This window comes from Chiroxiphia lanceolata, chromosome 1 (assembly GCF_009829145.1).
Source record: "Chiroxiphia lanceolata isolate bChiLan1 chromosome 1, bChiLan1.pri, whole genome shotgun sequence".
Taxonomy (NCBI): domain Eukaryota; kingdom Metazoa; phylum Chordata; class Aves; order Passeriformes; family Pipridae; genus Chiroxiphia; species Chiroxiphia lanceolata.
The window spans coordinates 47,147,061-47,165,673 of NC_045637.1; the positions used below are offsets into that span (position 1 = coordinate 47,147,061).

Consider the following 18,613-nt stretch of genomic DNA (forward strand, 5'->3'; position numbering starts at 1 on the left):
CTATCTTGATGTAACAGTGGACAAGTGGAGGCAAAAATATCTACCCAAAAGGGCTTGCAACTACCCCAGTGGGCACTTGGCCCTATCCGATGAATGTGATGTGAGACTTCAACCGTGATTTTCTGACTTGGTGATGAAAGTTTTACCAAACGAGCCTTCTTGAGATAATATTTTTTTTTTTTACTGTGTCTGAAAAAACACATTTTCTTATCTAGTGCTGACATCATCTGATAAATTCTTTGCTACAGGTAAAAATAACAGTACAAGGATGTTTTTCACATATTTCAAGGGTACTACATTGCTGTTTTTCTTCACCGTTCACCATAATAGTCATTTGCTAGTTTGAAATTAAAATTTGTTCCTTCACTGATTATTTTTCTCTGTATTATGCAGGTTGCTAATGAGTGCCAGGCTGCTGGCATGGCTTTATTTATTTATTAGAAAGAGAAGAGCACTGAAGCATTTAAAAGTCACATACACAGAGCCATAAAAAAATTTTTTTGTGGTGACACATTATAAGACAGAAATAAAGTTAGGTCAAGATACAGGTGTACTGAACTTTGCAAATTCTTTATTTCGTCTGGGTGGAAAACAGAATTTTCTTTACTGTGTTGGAACTGACAAACCATGAGAATCTTTAAGTTGTTAAACCAGCTCTAAGTAGTTTAAAATGACTGTGCCCAAGCTGCATAACATTAGTAAGGGTTGCAATGATCCTGTTTCACACAAACCCGGTTGGGGAAGGCATATATGGTTTTCCTCTTGCGTGCTACTAGTTTTTGGAAGAATATTAAAAATAAAATTTGAAGACCAAACCACGTTGACTGTTTCTTGGGGCATGTAAGTGTGTGATTACTTACTTTTTCCTTTTAATTTCTGTCAGCCATTCTTGGTTAATTAACCTATTTGTTCTCGTATAACAGAATGACAAAGCATTCGTAAATGGTGTGATTCCTATGTGAGAAGTTCTACCACGTTATTAGGCTTATCACTTAAATAGAAGAGGAAAGACAAAAAGAATGTACTGGGTTGGATGTGTTTTCAAGCAAGAGAATTAGTCATTCCTTAGGCTGCAGCAGCTGCCTTAGGAGAAAAAGGCGATTGTTATATTTTGCATTACTTTCTTTAAAATACCAAAAACATACCATAAAAAGCTAATTGCAGATATTCTCTGGACACGTCTGGTTCTATTCAGGGGCTTTATTGGGTAGTTTTGGCCTCGCTGCCTGGTCTTTCTCCTAAGAAATGTCATCAAAGTCCCTGAATTAATGGACTGTGAAGTGCTTAGAAACATACCGTTTCACAAAAGTATACGGCGGGGATGTGACACTAATGGGAGGTGACCCGTGGGTTTATGACAAAAGAGTCCACTCTAACAACAACAACAACAACAACAACAACAACAACAACAACAAATTAATACGGCTTCTATGCACAGTAGCTTTGAACAAAGCAATATACAGTGGGAGGTGAAGAAAAGTAGAATAAGGAAAAACTGATCAAGAATAAGATTTGTAAATTATCTGGTTATCCCCGGGTTTGTTATCTTCAGGAGAAGAAAGCTGCAAACTCCAGGGTAAAGCAAATTAAAAAGACAAGGTTCCATTGTAATTGGGTAATTAGAGAAGGAAACTTAGTAGTATTTGGAGCGATGTTACATGAACTTAAGTGGTAAACTCCTGGATTTGCTTACACAGATTTATTTTCTTTTAATTTTGCTGCTTAAAAAAATAATATATATATATATAAAAAATAAAAAAATGCAGTGCAACTCCTTCAATCTTTTTGCAATTCTGCATGGTTGAACATTTGAAATGAGTTTGTGTATCACCCCCAGGCATTGATTCAGACTTGATTGGGGCAAAGCAGACTCCATGTGCTTATTTTTATACACGTCATTTGGGAAGTTATATAGCCAAGGGAACAGAAAATGTGTTGCTCCACTGCCAAATTATCCCATATCCCTCGATCAAAACGGGAGGTGATCCTAATCAACAAGTTGTGCGACCTTAGTGCAATGGCAATGTCAGGTCAACTCGGGAAAGTGAAGAGACAGATCTAAATACAAATAAAAAGAAAGAGAGAAACAGAAAGAAAGAAAGAAACAACCAACAATCCTTATAATTATCATCATCTGCTGCTTTTCCCTCTTCTGGCAAAGAAACACTCCATCCATTTGCAGAAATCGCCCGCGGAAACGTTACATCAAAACTAATCACAACGATTAAAATCAGCTTTTCTGTGCAAGAGGAGAGTAAAAAGCAAGTTGGAGGCTGGAATGAGACTGTTTTTTCCAGCAAAAAATCCGAAAAAAAATACACTCGATATATATATCTATATATCTATATATCTTTCTATATGCACGTTTCGAAGGAGATCAATTTTATGCCCGTGTGATCAGTTAATTTAATTTAACTTTTATTTCGGAGATTGATTCAGACTGGAGGTAGAGACATGAGCTAATTGTATCCTGATCCTTGCCTTGAGGGGTTTCAAAGCCCTGGAGCAACTATTCTCTGTATTTTGCTCTGTCTACCTTAGCCAAGCTATTGCATTTCTCTCTGGTGTAGCGAGGAGAGCAGACCGCTGCCGGGAGAGAGAAATATCGGAAGTGTGAGTTGGGAGGGGGTGAAGGGGAGAACGAAAGGGGGGGGGGGGGGGGAAAAAAAAAAGGAGGGGGGGGAAATTAAAAAAAAAAAAAAAAAGAGAGAGAGAGAGAGAGGGACACTGTCGGCTCCGATGTTCCAGGTAAGGGCTGCTCGGGATTGTTGTTGTTTGCAGCGGAGGGTGCGGAGGGACTCGGGCGCCGCTCTCGCTTCCACGCATGTGCCGGGCGCTCGCTCCCCGCGCGGGGACGCGGCGCGGCCGCCTCGCCCGCCGCGCTCCCCCGCGCAACCCCCGCGCAGCGCCGCGGGGAGGCGGGCGGGAGCGGGCAGGGAGGGAAGGGGGGAGCTAGGGAAGGAGGGAGCGAGCGAGCGAGGGAGGGGGCTGCGCGGCGGGCGGGGGGCGCCTACTTTCCTCCCCTCGCCGCTGCGAGGGGGACTCAGGCGGCGGCGTGTGCGGGGCGGGCGGAGGGGTGCGTTTAATTCAAAGGCGTGTGTTTCCGCGCGGGGGTGCGCGGCCGGCATTGTTCTCCGGCGGGCTGCAGGAGGGGGCCGCCATTGTGTCTGTGTGTGTCTCCTGTGTGGGGGAGAGCGAGAGCGGGAGGCACCTTCCCCCCATGGCCGCGGCCCCTCCGGAGCGCCCCGCGGCGCCCTTTGCTGCCGGGGCGGCGGAGGGAAAAGGGAAAGGCGGCCCCACGGTCCTTCCCTCCGCACGCGGCCCGCGGGGGCCCCTCGGGACCAACTGCGCTGCCCGGCCCCGCTGTCCGACGCCGGCCTGGGAGAGGGAGCCGGGTCGACTGGCTGAAAAACCAAAAAAAAAAAAAAAAAAAAAAAAAAGGGGGGGGGGAAAGAAAAAAAAAAAAAGCCGCCCGCCGCCTGTTTCCAATCAGCGCGGTACAAGTTTATGTGAGCGTGCCCCACGGGCACCGAGCGTGCTCGGACTGCTCGAGAGAATTAAAGATGGGCGAAACGCTCCCCTCTCTCTCTCTCTCCTGAGCGGCGGGGGCTGCCGAGGGACCGCGGCTCCTCCCGGCGCGGGAGAGAAGGGAAGGGGCAGCATCGCCCGGGGCGCCGCGGGCATCGCCCGGTGTGCGGGGAGGGGGCAGCACCGGGCGGGCTCTGGGGCTGGCGGCTCGAGTTATTGTTGTTCCCAGCCACGAGCCCGGAGGAAAGGCAACTTTCCAGCTCCATCCTCCCCCGAGCGGCCGGAGCCGGGAGCCGGGGGCCGTGGAAGGGGGCTGGGCGCTGCGGGCGTGCGGAGTGGGGAAACTCCGGGATGACCCAGGGAAGTTGGTTCCTTGCGCACGCCGAGGCCAGGGGAAAAAGAAGAAAGAAAGAAAGAAAAAGAAAGAAAGAAAAAAAGTGTCAGTTTAATAGTTGAGGGTTGGGTTCGGCAGCGCCCGCGGAAGGATGCTCGGCCCGCGGAAGGATGCAGGCCCCACGGGTCGGAGGCGCTTGACGAAATTTACCCTCGCCTATTCAGAATGACTGCGGTGATTTTGGTGTATTAATTGCACCCGAAGCACAACACAAAATGTTCTAGCACACACTAGAGGTCCCTCTCAGAGCTGTCAGACGTTAGGGTGTTTTCAGGTTGGGTTGTTCTTTATTATTTATTTTTCCCCATTTGACCTGTGTGAACAAAATCGACTGTTCTTGAAATGCCAGCGCAGCGTACATTATTCAAATAAGGGTGAAGAAAGATTTGCGACTTTTTTGTTTGTGCCCTTGTTTTTTGGGCATCGGTGGGTCAGTTAATAAGCTGTGCTATTAAAATAATGTAAATGTGATTAATTTCATGCAGTAATTTATGAGTTTTGTTTGAAATATCCTCACAGTTTGTTGTTGTTGGGGCCAAGTTCCAAATCTCGTACTCGGTTTTCTCATGTGAATCCTGCCACAGAAGTAAACAGCATAAAACTTGAATAAGGATTCCAGGCTATGGCTTGTGGTTGTTAAAAGAGAAACACGCAAGCAAGGAAAAACTAAGTATTAAGATTATAAAGAGTCAATAAAGGTCATGGAGGTGACTAAAAATGATTGATCCTCAGGAATTTCCATATCCAGACCATGTTAGGGAGCTAACTAGTCCCCCCAGTCTTCATGTATTACAAGCAATATTATCACCATTTTACGGATGGAGAAACTGAGAAATAAAAAGAAGGTCACTGACTTGCCTGAAGCCATATAGCAAATAAAAGATAGATCTGGAATCAGCTAGGACAGATTTAGATCTCTTGCTGATTTGCACTGCTATAACCATTGATTTCAGTGGAATTCTTCTGGATTTAAGTCATGTTTGGACCTTATGTGTTGCTCTGTCCCTTAGAAACACTGACTTAATGTAAATTTGGTGTACATCTAATTTTTAAAAGACAAATTGCTGTGAAACTTTAGGACTCTGTTGGCTTTTGATTATTCTTTTTTTTCCCCATACCAATTTCATTTGTCACATCAGCATAGTTCCCTGGTTGGGGTTTGGTATTTCTTTTTAATTAACAATTTCCTCATGTCTAGTGCCTTGTTACTGGTTTCTGAGAAATGCATCTTACTAGATGTCTCTGAATGAAACCTTGGGTTTGGAACACCCTGAGAACAAATGATTTTGCATGAAGACTTCCATTCATTGCAGATCTCAGGCAGAAATGAAAAATTGCATGAACATTGTGTAGTAAAAAGAGCCAGTCTTTCACCCATGTAGAGAAAAGGCTGCATGGAGAAGTCTTGCTCACATAGGCTTTTTATTGGATTAGGATAAGTTTATGTATGGAGAAAATGCGATGTGAAAGGAAATATTCACTGATCATAACAAATGTTTGTACATTATTCAAAGTGGGGTCTCTCACAATTAACAAAATACCAAATCTGCCAGTCACAGTCAGATAGCATTTCACATGAGACCAGCTGGAAAGGAATGATAATTTTTGCTTTCTGTATTCCAACTACTTTAGAAACATTTTCAGGATACCATAAAGCAGACACAGATGCACAGATTGTGATTATGGTGCTTTACTCTTCATTTATTAATGTGTGCTGGTATATACAGACTGCCACCACTACAGCTTAATATAAAGTTCCTGCTTTTGTGTAACTACTCATCAGTTGGATTTTGTAAGGTACTGGTACTTCAGGGAACTGATAGCTCCTCAGTGTTGCTAACATCTCTGCAGTGAAGGTCTGACCTCACATGTTAATGTGTGGGGAAGCAGATACAAAACATGGTTGTAATTAAGACTATTCCGCCCCCTCCAGTTTGAGGTTATATGCCTGAAATAGAAAGCATTTAGGTGGGAATTAACCCCAGAAAGTGCATGTGGTTTGTTCAAGACCAGGTACTGACTCCCTGGCTGAGCAGAATTTTAAATGGCAGAGCTTTAGCCCTCTTTCTCATGTTCCGTGCAATAAACTACTGTACCTCACTTCCAATATGTGTTCAGCTCTTCTCTGCTACTAGAGAAAAAATAATGTGATCAGAAGCAAATTTTAGCAGAGATGCCTGCTGTTACTTATTTTGGATCCTTTTACACTGTTGCAGCAGAGCCAAGTTGGATCTCCTTCCAGGAAATAAATTTAGTTAGTTGTTTTTTTTCTGACAGAAACATAATTCTTACTCTAAATGGGATCTTTTCTGTTGGTCTGTGTTGCACTTATGTTTTCTTTTTACAGCCTGGGTAAAATTCATCTCTGGTATAGTGCCACTGACTTCTGTGTTGTTTCACAAAGAATTAATTAGCCTTTCTGTGTTAAAATACAGATTTCTGTTGTCCCACTTTCCACAGAATACAATTTCTTTTCTTTTAAGAAAAAAGTTTGATGTTAGAAGGAGACAAATATTAAATGCACATCTTCATTTTTATTTTGTCCATCTTTTCTACTTGTGCAGGCAGAGCTGTCTCTTCTTTCTCTACTTCTCTGGTAAATTAAATTGAATATATATGTTTAGAGAATGTCTATAGGTGGGCGAAGGGAGTAGCTACTATGTCCCTAGCTGATAACACCTTCAAAAAAACCCTTAACGTATGTGCAAGCCATTAGCACATTCCACATTGATGAAGTATGTTGTAGCTTTAATAATCCCGGGTTCTCTCATGTGTATTTTAAATCATGCTTTTAATCCAGAAATCAAATAAACAACATCCCATATCCAACTGAACCAAAGCTGATGCTGTAGAACGTTCAGTGGTTGTAAGCCCCTGCTTATGAAATGAATGGCTCACCTGATAACCTTTTCCTGATAGCTCCTCTTCTCGCTGCCTACCCCCACTGGCGACGGAAGTTACGGTTTGATGTGGTTGGCAGGTTAGCGCAAAGGCGGCTTTGCAGGTGGTTTGTATGTAGCCCAACTCTACGGGTGAGGGATACAAAGCTTAGGAGTGCCTGTTGGGGCAAAGGACAACTCATCCCGACAAATTATTTAGTGGCTTTTACTCAACTGGTCTTCCTTGCCCAGTTCGCTCATGAATAAAGAACAGTCTTAAGAAAAACAAAACGTAACACTCCACAGCAGGGTTGCTCCACGATGATAGGGAAATGAGTTCTGTCTCATACAGATTAATGGCTCTTTCTGCTTCTCATTCTCAAACAAGATCTTTACAGCTGTGGTTGTTCCCCCTCAGCCAGCATTTATGACTCAGTTCTGCCTCAGACCTCAGGTTCAGTACAGGCATGTATAGGTTTTCCCTTATTTTCACTGGTGTAATTCAGGATGATTTGCAGGACAGCTAACATGCAGGGCTGTAACTGGTAGTATGCAGGCTTAGGTGCGTGCACCCCACTTCTGACTCTGACTGTGGTTGCCTCTACCAAGCAGGCAGCTGGTAAGGGAACGAAACTGTCTCCTACTGCTGTAGTAGGTTTTGCCAGACCTCGCCTGTCAATTTTTAGTTCTCACAGAAGAACTGTGAAGCCGCGTTGTCTTTTGGTGAGGCAGAAATGATGGGAGGTTGTCTCAGGAGAGGTATCCCCAGCAGACATGAGGAAATGTTAACACTTCTGCGTAAAGCACAAATGAAACATAATCTAAAGCACAGTGTGCATCACCAAGCATTCATCTTTGAGAAGGGTGAGGTTAAGCTGGAGCTGCAGCTAGAAAGACGACTGGGGAATGGAAGGTCTGTCTTTTGACAATAGTTTCTAAGAAACATTATCTGGAAGATTCAGTCTTGAAAGTGAGACCTTAAATTTGGTACTACTCTGCTTTGCACATGTCTTTAAAACCTGGCCTACTTGGAGAATATTTACAAGAAAAGCACTGCTGGTACCTCAGTGACATTAGTTGTGGCCAATAGGCTACAGTCGACCACGTTTTTTCATCAACATTTTTTGTCAGTGGAGAAAAGGTTTAGCTTTTTTAAAGAAAATACACTTTTTAATATATATATAAATAATTGGTCAAGAAGCAATTTCCATACCTGAAAACCACTATTTATTTTGAATGTTCATTAGATAGAAATTTGACAAAGACCATCTGATAGAAAATTTTTAAAAAAAACCTGAATTTTTCACAGAAAAAAAATCCTCAGTCATTGTCTGCTTCTATGAGCAGTGAAAATTTTGCATAAGTTTTGTCAGTGGGAGGAATTTCTGATTTGGCCTTTAGATAGGATCCTTAATTTCTTCTCAGTTCTAGCTGCAAAATTATTTCTCTTTCTATAGTTCTTAATTTTTTCCAAGTTAGACCATTAACACTTACAGGTTTCCTAATATTTTATCTAGTGGCATTCACTTTATTTTCAACACACTCTATAAGAAGGAGAGGAGAAATTTAGTAAAGAAACCTGAGCAAAGAGCCCTTTTCCCTTTTTTTCTCACCTTCTTAAAACATTAACTTAAAAACATCCTCTCCATCATCCAGTCACCCAGCCAGCTTTCTGCACGCTAGTTTGCTTGTATGCCCATCTTATAAATCCTGGTGGGGCAGCACCATCTCTCTTGCTGTAGCAGAGCATTGCAGGTATTCAGCAACTAATTAATAATAACTCCTGCTATCAGTGTTGCCAGGGGAAAGAGAGGAGAGGAATGGAGAATAACTCCAAATAACTGTTGGAAACCAACAGTATCCAGGAGCTGCTAAGGTAGAGCACTTTGCCTTAAAACATATTTATTTTGCTCTGTGAACTGAACTTGGCTGTGGCATTAGATGGAAGAGGTGCATATCACAGTTAACAAAGGGAGTGATCGGCATGATCACAAAGCTGTCAAGGGAAGGACAGAAGAGTGCCCTGATTGCCAGGACCTAGAGAAGGAATGAAATGGGGTTCTCTAGCTAAAATACCGATGCCGGTCTCCCCAAGGTGTCCTGCTTTCTAAATAAGCCAAGGCTTACCTAGAAGTTTAGTTAAATTGCCCTAGAAGAAATTGATGGTCCATCCAGTTCAGCACAGGGGACCAGCGCTGTATAATTCAGAGATGGTTATCATTTCTGTAGCCCATTATGTACCCATTACACCAAAGCTTTTCTAAACACTGAAGAGAGATAATCCATGCGATTAAGGACCACTCACTCAAGGTAAACAGACATTCCTGGCTTGTCAGCAACAAGCAAATTTGACACCATTTGTCTATAGCAGCCTGTTCTTCTCTAAGTGGTATGGCAAGAAAGGGGTTAGAAGGGCTTAACATCTGTATGGGAGGGGGCCTATGATGATATCAAGGCAGCTGTTCCAGCTGATGGCTGTGGGGGAAGGCACGAAGACCATTACAGAAGAAAATGAGGAAAGGGCTGACTAGATTGGCAGAGGACAATTTAAACCTTGGTTATCAAAGGGAGCTCAGAGATGCAAGGAAGTTACAGAAAGCCTTGGAAGCTGGTGAAAGTCCAATGGAGTGACTCTAAGAGAGTCAAAAGGGAAAGCTGGGCAATTAGGGCTCCATTTGGTGTAGACAAACAAAAGGCTAATGGTTTTGCCCTAGACATCCAAGAGATGGTCATTGACCAGATCAAGGTGGAATCTTACATGGATCTGCAGCTTGGCTCTGGAGAAAGAGGGAAGGGGGGGGGAAAGGTGGCTACAAATGTGAGCTCAGGGACAGAACGAGACAGTGCAACCTTCCATATCCTCCAGATTTTCCTTACAGTGGCTTCTGGTTCAAAGACAGTTTGGGATTCCTGGAGGCAAAACAAGGACATGATTTTTGCCACTAACAGAAAACTGAATTTCTAAGGCTGTTAATGCTGTTCCAAGGAAGAGACTTCCTGAAAAATATGTAGGCAGGAGTATTCCTGTTTTGGGGACATATGAGAAAGCAGTTGTAGTTTTTGCTGGGCCTTCTGCACGAGCAGGTGAGACTCAATCAGGAATAAAAAAGTTAGCTCTTTCTCAGGGAGAGAGGTGGTCCTTTCAGGGGAAAAATGTAGCTTTGAAGAAGTATTTTCTTTAGCTCAAAATTCTGTATTTGTTACGGGCTATGTACAATCTTTCCTTTTTTCCTTAATGTTCTTGAAGTATTTACATAAGTGTCCTGCAATTGAGAGTTCCACAAGTTGCTGAGAGATAAAGTGGAGAGTGATATCTTTATCCATTTATAAGCTAATGCTTTTTTAAATTCCATTAGGTGCCCTCTTGTTTCATGAAGGGCATCTGATTTCTCCTTCACACCATTCATTACTTTATATACCTCAATTCTATCATTTTTACTTGTTTTCTTTCTAAATGAAATAGTTCTGGTCTTAATCTTTTTGTTTAGAAATACCCCCACATGTCTCTAATCATTTTTGTTGCCTCTGGCTACCTAGTGTAGCTATCTATCACTTCCATCATTGCGTCTCACTGGATCTTTTAAAGCTAGTTCCAAAGTCATCAGCGTGAAAGAGACTGAAGGATGGTCTTGTGGTTAAAGTACATCACTGAGACTCCAAAGTTCTGCTTCCAGATCTCCTGCCCTATGACCTTGGGCTAATCACTTGGCTGCAGAGATCCACAGTTTCCCTTTTAGTTCCAGAAAATAGTATGGGAAAGTCTCAAGCAAAATATGAAGTGTTTCTCCACGTCTGGATGGAAATTATTATATATGCACAGCCATAATAAATGTAGTAGTTTTGATTGTTTTCCACAAGGCAGCTGCATATGTGTTGAAATTTGTAAGTTCTCCTGAACTGATTGTATGGTGCTTGACTGTTTTCTATTTGTTACACTCCTCTGATATTAGGTTCCAAACAAATTCAATTAAGTAATTTCTCTTTGTTATTTTATGGTGAACTTCATATGGAAAGTATGAGTTACAAACAATTTGGGCCAAACAGACACATGACTTTCATGCATCCTTGGGGACTTGGAAAGTCTGCACAGTCCTGATGAAAGTGAAAAACATGATCACATTCTGACTTTTTACACGTAGGACACAGCCTGTTCCTGGGAGGTGCTGTGAAGCCCTTACTCCCACTCATACTTCCCACATGTGGGATCAAGACTAAGGTATTCCTGGCTTATCTCCAGTCTAAATGTACTAATTATCCACAACCTGTCAAAACTCTTACAAGGAACATAAGACTCACCCATCTGGTTCCCTCCTCTGACGTTTGCAGCGAGGCCTGACTGTTACATATTTCTAGCACCTCTATCACTCTCCAAAAACCTGCATCAAGTCTGGGGCACCTTGCTGTCTGTGTGTGTCATTTGGTGCCACGTTGTTTCTGGCACACAGGAGTCTGCAGCACTCAGGCTGGGTGTACATGATGTCATGGCCCCACGCTCCAAGGGATCACACAAGCAAACGCCTTCCCAAATGTGAATGCTTGCTGCAAAACAGTCGTGTGTCAAGCACGGGGAGGAGAGATCTTTGAGGTGCCTGAACTATAAAACCTTTTTTAAAACTTCTTGTGCAACAAAAGGTGCTGGAAGAATACACTTTGATAGGATGCTACTCCAGCAGAACAGCAAAAGCAAGCTGCTTAGATATTTGTAGCATAAAACTAAAGAAAACTACATTCTTATTGAAACTGTCAGGTTTTTTTGTTTGTTTGCTTATTATTTCCCTAGCCCTGTAGCTCCTTTTTTTGCCTTGATGTCCTTCTTTCCTTTTGTAAGCAGATAGTCAGCTACTGCTCTCACAAATCCCCCAGACAGCACTGCCTGCTCCTTTTGCTGGTGAGCTCAAGCCTCTGCACATATTCCTGCCCTGGGAAGTTCAGTGCTTTTCTGGTCTCTTTGAAAAGGAACCAGTCCTGGAAGACTGTCCTGATAACCCCAGTCAGGTCAATAGGCTTGTTTGTGTGATTAAGGATAACATATAAGGATGCTCAGGGGTGTTGGGACATCAAGAATCTTTGCAGCTTTAAAAAAGGAAAAGGGTGGTTTGGCCTTTGGTGGGGCTTGGAGTGTTTTGTTTCCCTTATGCCTCATAGCTGGCATTTTGTCAGAGCCTTCTGCTCACTAACATTCCCATGACACATGAACACACTCAAAGAAAAATTTTCTGTGAGAAATCAGTTGGCTTCATTAACTTTTCAAAGTTTAGAGCTGTGGTCCTCTTTGCCCTTCTCCATGGGTTGCTGGCCCTGCCAGATTCCAATTGCTTATGTGAACATTTGATAAATCTCGCTGTGGACTACATCTACTCTTTCACCCAAGCAGTCATCACACACATTTCCCTAACACTTTGAAATTATGCCTGCCAAACATTTTCTGATGTAAAGTTAAAAGTCATCTATTACTGAAGTGATTTTTCAGCCCTTGTGGGCATGTTTTTCTTTTTTTTTTTTCTTGTGTAATTCAGATAGTTTCAAGCTCTTTTAAACAGGCTGCCAAGGGTCAGTTTCAAAAAAATAAGAAATTCTTTTTCATTTTTCGTGCCCTAAAAAGTATGTTGGTGCTATTATTCTCTTCTACACACCTCCTTTTAAAGCTGAAGTCTAATGAATGTAATGTTGCCTTACTGCCACAGCCACAGAGAGCTCAATATGAAACTGGAGATTGCTTCTTCTTCTCCTGTAGAGGTGTCAACCCTGCACATACATTAGGAGGGACACTTCTCCCATAGCCACAGCCAAATAGGCCCCATACTACCGTGCTGAAGTTGATCACATTCTTTCTGAAGTGACAGCCGCTGTGTGTGGTGGCACTCATGCCTACTGTGCTCCTCAGACATCCTAACTGGGGATGTGGCTTGAAGGGTGCACAGTTCCCACCTGGCTGCTGCACCGACTTGCAGGGAAGGGAAGCAGATTCTTTGCCAAAGCAGAACTGGAGTGGGACTGGATCAGGCATCCAGATTTGAAATACTCGCAGATCTCCCACTCTAAGCTGGACCTGTGTGGATTTGGTTGCATCTTTGCAGTCCAGTGATTTGGTGTCATTCATGGCCAGCCTCTAAATGCAAACCATTAGTTCATATTCAGAGCATTGCCTGACCCTTTCCTAATTTTTACTTTCTGTACGGATCATACTCCTCCTTTCAGTGTGTGAGCAGAACGCAAGATGTTGCTTCTTTCCTGCCTGATCCTGTGGTTTCCCCCCTTTTCAGTGCTCTGGGCATTTTTCTTTAAATGCCTCAATTTTTCCTCTAGGTTCCAGAGCTGTGCACGGATTTTGAAACTGATTAAAGCAGTTTGTCCTATCATGGCAGGGAGATGCTAAAACAAAGCATGTGTGTCTCTTGGTCTTAAACCAGAATTTTTCTTACTCTTTTCTCAGTTTCTTGTTTAGCAAACATGGTTAAACAGGATCGTGGTGTAAAAAAAACCAAAGCAACTCCCTTTCTAGAGAGCAGCAGCCTGACAACACATCCAGCTTTTTTCCAAAACCCTGCTAGTGCCCTTGAACTTACTGAAGCATGCTCCAGCATCAAATGGTCTGACCAATCTGAATTTGTCATTTCCCTTCAAAACGCCTTGGCAGGACCTTTGTTTGAAATTGCATTTGCCACTTGTTTCTGTCACAACTGCATTTCATGGAGTTTCTAGAAGTGTAGAGACTTGGGTCTGGGCCAGTCCTAAATAAAGAAGCTAATACAAATACTCCTCCACCCTGGTGAAACACAAGAAACACAAAACATCATATAAAGCCTTCTAGGGTGGAGATAGAAATCTAATAACAAGATAACACTTAAACTGCACTGCAATTAAAATATAATCCTTTAAATTTCTTGGATTTGGAGGGAGGAGAGGGTTGGAAAGAGGTACAGAGAATGAAAGGAGTCAGAATTGAAGGCATTACAATCTTTACCCTCAACATGGAACTACTTAAGCGTACCATAATTGCATCACAGAAGGTATGCATACCCCGAAACCAAAAAGGAAGTAGGAAGACAAGAAAAAACAAACAAAGTACGATGAACCAAACAGGTAACCTTCAGGAAAAGGAAATCTAGCCCTGGCTAACCCAAAAGAAAGGAACATAAATTGGCAAGGGAAAATGAGAGATGGAAAATGGGAGAACTGAGAGGAAATTTCAAATGCAAAGAGACACATCTCTACAAACAAATGAAAAATTTAAATACCTGAAAGAGAATTAGTGGATTTGCTGGATCAAAGGGCAGTTAAAAATTACAAGATACAATTATAGAGACTGCATTATATCCTCTCATCAGTCTTTATCGATTGAAAATACATTCACTCTCTACATATTTTATTGAATTACTATAGATGGGTGCCTGTCAAACACTGAGGTATCAGAAGAGAAACTCCATGATTGACATGCTAAAATAACAAACCTCCCAGAGCAGATGGCATCAATCAAGGCTGATAGCTGTTAACAAAATCATGCAAGTTTACCTTAAAAATAGACTATTCTGCTGTACCAAATCACTGGAACACAGCATGTATTTTACTTTAAAATCAAGATCATCTCAGCCAAATGAAAAAGAAAGAAAGGTTGAAATACAAGTTAGCAAGTTATACAATCTACTTAATGCTAAGCATGACTGATTCAGTGACAGTGAAGCATGCCTATTTTAATTCCTAAAAAAATCTTGAAGATCTCGATGAAGCTGTGGGTTATGCAGAACCATTTAATATAAATTTTAAAGGAAATCTCAGAAAGTCGTCGATAGGTTTTCTCAGAAGATGTTGTTAAGAAAATCTAGTAGTCATGAGGTGAGATGCAAAATTCTGCCCTAGCATCTGTTTTACAAAAGAAAGCAAGTGCTGCAGGAACGAAGAGTGAAAAGTTGGCAACGAAGGCAGTAGAATACTTTGATGAATTGTCAGAACAATGGGTTGGGACATACAGAGGTAAAAACATTGTGAAAATTATCTCACCCCTTAGTAGCCCAGGGGAAAACAAGACTCTGAAATACTTGGAGACCCAAATACACTTACATAAAGAGGAAGATGGCATTAATTTTGTTGCTTTGCCAACAAAATTGGCAAAATTAGAAAGTGCCAGATATGAGTGGAAATATTTTGTGTTCTCTGAAAACACTCTCAGGTTATGAAAAACCTCTTGAAACCTCTTGTTTTCTGTGTCATGTAAGAGCAGAGCTGCAGTGGAAGGGTCAGACTGTGGTGCTCCTTTGCTGCAGAGGCTCCAGGCAGCACCAGGACCTGGAGGGCAGTGAGAGGGGCCTCCCATAATGCAGCCAGGCTCCTCTCCCTCTGCTGGAGTGCTTCCCAGGATCAGGGAGGGGTACAAAGCCTGACCTGCAAGGAGACAGCGTCTGACATGTGTGAGCTCTTCTGGTCACGCTGTTGAGCAAAAGTTAGAGTAAACACAGAAGGGACCCAAAATGCACCAAAAGAGATGGTTTTTTTAGAGAGAAGACTGAGAATATTATAAAGGTAAATGATATAACAAATACAGCTGAGAAAAGAAATTATATATTTCATTTTACTCTTCCATAATATTAGGAAAATCTTTCTGTAGCAGTGTTAGTTTGTAAAAAAGAAACTGGTCTTACTCCTGGAAGACTCAGCTTTTCTAAATTTTTGCCTAGAACCAGCTGCACCGTATTTCATTTCCGTGTATGTTTCCTTGCCTTTGCAAACTGAACCAGCCAGGACAAATAGCTCACAAAGATCAGAAATAGAAAAAGTAACATAAAGCCAGAAAGTCTAAAGCTGGTAAGAGGAATTATGTTTTGATACTAAATGGAAACTCCCTGATGCAGGAGGAGCCAGATGACCTTTAATGGTCTGTTCCAACCCAAACTAGTCTGTGATTTGATGGTTCTGTAATGGACAGCAAATATCATTCACCTCAGCATGGGTTGGCACAGTAAGGTTCATCTGGGCTGGTCCCTGGGACAGAGACAGGAGAGAAGGACTTAGTGCCTTACAACAAATCTGTGATCCCTTTTTAAGGAGAACTGTACTGGACCCTTCGTATTATTTTTCTATAAAAATTACTAAATTTTGTAATCCAGAGGTTCCTTTCACTGCTCTTGTGTGTATTTTCCTTCCCTTACCCCTGCAGCAATCATGTTCTGCTGCAAAAAGTGTTCAGTTTGGTATGAGTCATTTGAAATGTGCCAGTCCTGGAGTGGGCAAGAAAGAAATGGAAAGGTACTTGAATAAGAAGAAATCTTAGTTTATAGAAATGAATAGGACATGATTAAAGCAGAGAATAAGTTCCTTTCATCTCACAGCAAATACAATATTTGTGGGATGTCAGGATTATGAATTTCTTGTGAATGACTGGAGTTCAAAATACTCCGATCTGTAATTTTGCAGCTAGTGGCACTTCAGGGTCCAAGAGTCACCAGAGGAAATTACAGAGAGGGAAATAATTTAGAGAAGAAGCTAAAAGTTTATTATGAGACAAATCACAGTGGAGAAATGGAAGATAAATTTTGTTCCAACTTGCAGTACATGCTTTAGTCTGCAAGCTAAGAAATAATAATATGAAACCTCTCTGCCTAACCTGATCTACAAATAAAATCAATTTAATTCCTCCACCTTTCCCTGGTACTAAAGAGTGACATTGTAGGTAAAATGTTAGTTGAATTTTAGGTGATATTGTCAACACTGAATTTTTTTGTTACTTATCTAAAACAAAACAAAACAAAAAGGTCACATTTTGTCCTTTTTAATCAGTGTTCCCAGTGGATGCTTCTGTTCTTGCTCTTTCAGAGTATTTTATAAGAAACTGTATTTGAAAGCCCAGGATTTGACTTGTTTTTTTCTAATGGGAATGATAATCTTAGATGTAAAATTGCTAACCTGTGAGAGTTTGTAGATGCCAGGCCTTACAGAGGCCACCAGAAAATACAAAGCATTCAGTATCTGATGAACTATCCACAAGTGCTTTTACAGAGACTCCTAGGGTAACACCTCTTGCTGTGTGTACATGAGAAGAGGAAAGGAGGAAAGAGAAAAGCCACATCACAGTTTTCTGTTCACAAAGGCAGACTGTGTAATCGCTATAGCTCGGTGCACATCTTTAAATATATTCTGGGTATTAATGAGTTTGGCAGTCATGTCTGCCAGTCACAAAATAGCAATCTGCAAGCTGCTCCAAGAATCCCTCCCTGTGCCAGGGTTTTGTGGAGGTAGTCAGAATCTCACAGGATTAGACACACTGGACAAAACCAACTAGGTTTAGTTATGCATCGTGAATCCCCTGTTTCCTAGACTATCTAGTACATTTGTAAATAGATGCTCTGCTGAAGGCATTAATAAGTGCTATCAATAACTTCTTCAGTCCATAAACTGATCACAGAGTAGGGTAAAACTGATTCCTAAATGGAAAGCACAACTACATCCCAGTAGACTGGCAAACAGAACAGCAGGAGTCACTGTCCTAAGGCAAAGAAATGAATACCAGAAGTCCAGAAGTTAAAATGAATGTCCAGAAGTTAAAATTGAGCAGGTGGAACATTCCCTAGTCACTCACAGGGAAGGAAATGGTAGTTTGGTACACCATGCATTTGTGAATGGTGGGAAGGTTATAGCTAGGCAGATAAGCAGGGAGAAGTGCTTCTGTGCTCCATTCTGAGTGAAATGAGAGACACAAGTTCGCAAAACACACAGATTTAGCTGGACAGTCAGCCATGGAAGTTGTGGATGTGTTTCCACTGTGCTCAGAACCTTTCTTTCACTATGAACAGATGACACCAAGGGTTACTTTAAAACCATGATTATTTGAATAGAATAACCACAAATCAATATAATGATAGTAATGATAATGGTCACCTCTCCCATTGCACTTTTTATGAGCAGATTTCAAAGTTTATAAGAAAAAGAGGTGTTTTACTTTGGATATATTTCAGAGAGGGAAACTGCTGCACAAAAGATGGAGTGACCTATCCAAATTCAGCCAGGAGGCAATTGGCTGAGTCAAGAATAGAAACCAGAGTGCTAGCCCAATGAGGAAGGCATCCTAAAACAAATGGAACCAAGCAGAAATGGGAACAAAGTCTCTGCATTTCAGCAGTAAGAAGCACCAGCTGCCTTATTCACCACTTCTTTAGAATATTAGCACACACTGTTTTTTTTAAAGATGAGTATTCAATTAATTACTAAGCTAGCTCTGCCGTTCCTCTACAGGATGAAAACAAACACTTAAACAAGCCTCTCCTGCCAACCCCACCCAACACCTACTCAGTTACAACAGATGGATGAGTGCCACAGACCAGATGTCAAAATGATACCAAATTTGACACTGCACATGAAACTGTAGCGTGCTGCAGAAAAGAACCGCTCCCACGGTAACATTATTTAAATGCCAGATTGCACTGATCCCTGTTAGAAGTGATGTGCACATGACCAGACAGCAAAGCCTGTAGTTGCTGCCACAACCTCCTGAAATCTTTCCATCTCTTTTAATAGTCTTGCCTAAATTTTGTTGTCTTCCAAGGGTGGGAAGATTTGCAGAAAAAGGATACAGAAATACCTGGCTGGAGTCCAAGAGGGATGAGATGAGTGTCTCCTCTCCTTGGAAGAGTTTGATTACACCTGCTTTTGTAGTGCCTAGTAAACAGGGCTGCTTAAAGTGCTCCTTGACGGCCTTAGACATCGGCCTTGAAGGACAGGTGACCTCTCTTCTGAGAGATTGTCTGTTCCTGAAAGATGGAGAGATTCTGATGTAGCATGGACAGGGATGTATGTATGTGAAGAAGGTGTAAAGCTTTGACAT

General features: G+C 42.0%; 1 protein-coding gene across 3 annotated transcripts in view; it reads left to right on the forward strand.

The window, feature by feature from the left end:
* The first annotated feature begins 2,582 nt into the window (after window positions 1-2,582).
* Window positions 2,583-18,613, forward strand: part of KCTD1 (potassium channel tetramerization domain containing 1) — a 101,823-nt gene continuing 85,792 nt past the window's right edge. Inside the window, exon 1 of one of the 3 annotated variants that reach the window (XM_032704820.1) lies at window positions 2,583-2,613. Coding sequence is in view for 1 of the 3 variants with exons in the window: in XM_032704793.1 (XP_032560684.1) it covers window positions 2,740-2,748 (9 nt within the window). In the remaining 2 variants the exon portion in view is untranslated. Of the gene's footprint in view, window positions 2,614-2,694; window positions 2,749-18,613 lie in introns of those variants that run through there. The other 2 variants (XM_032704793.1, XM_032704811.1) reach the window with 2 other exon arrangements.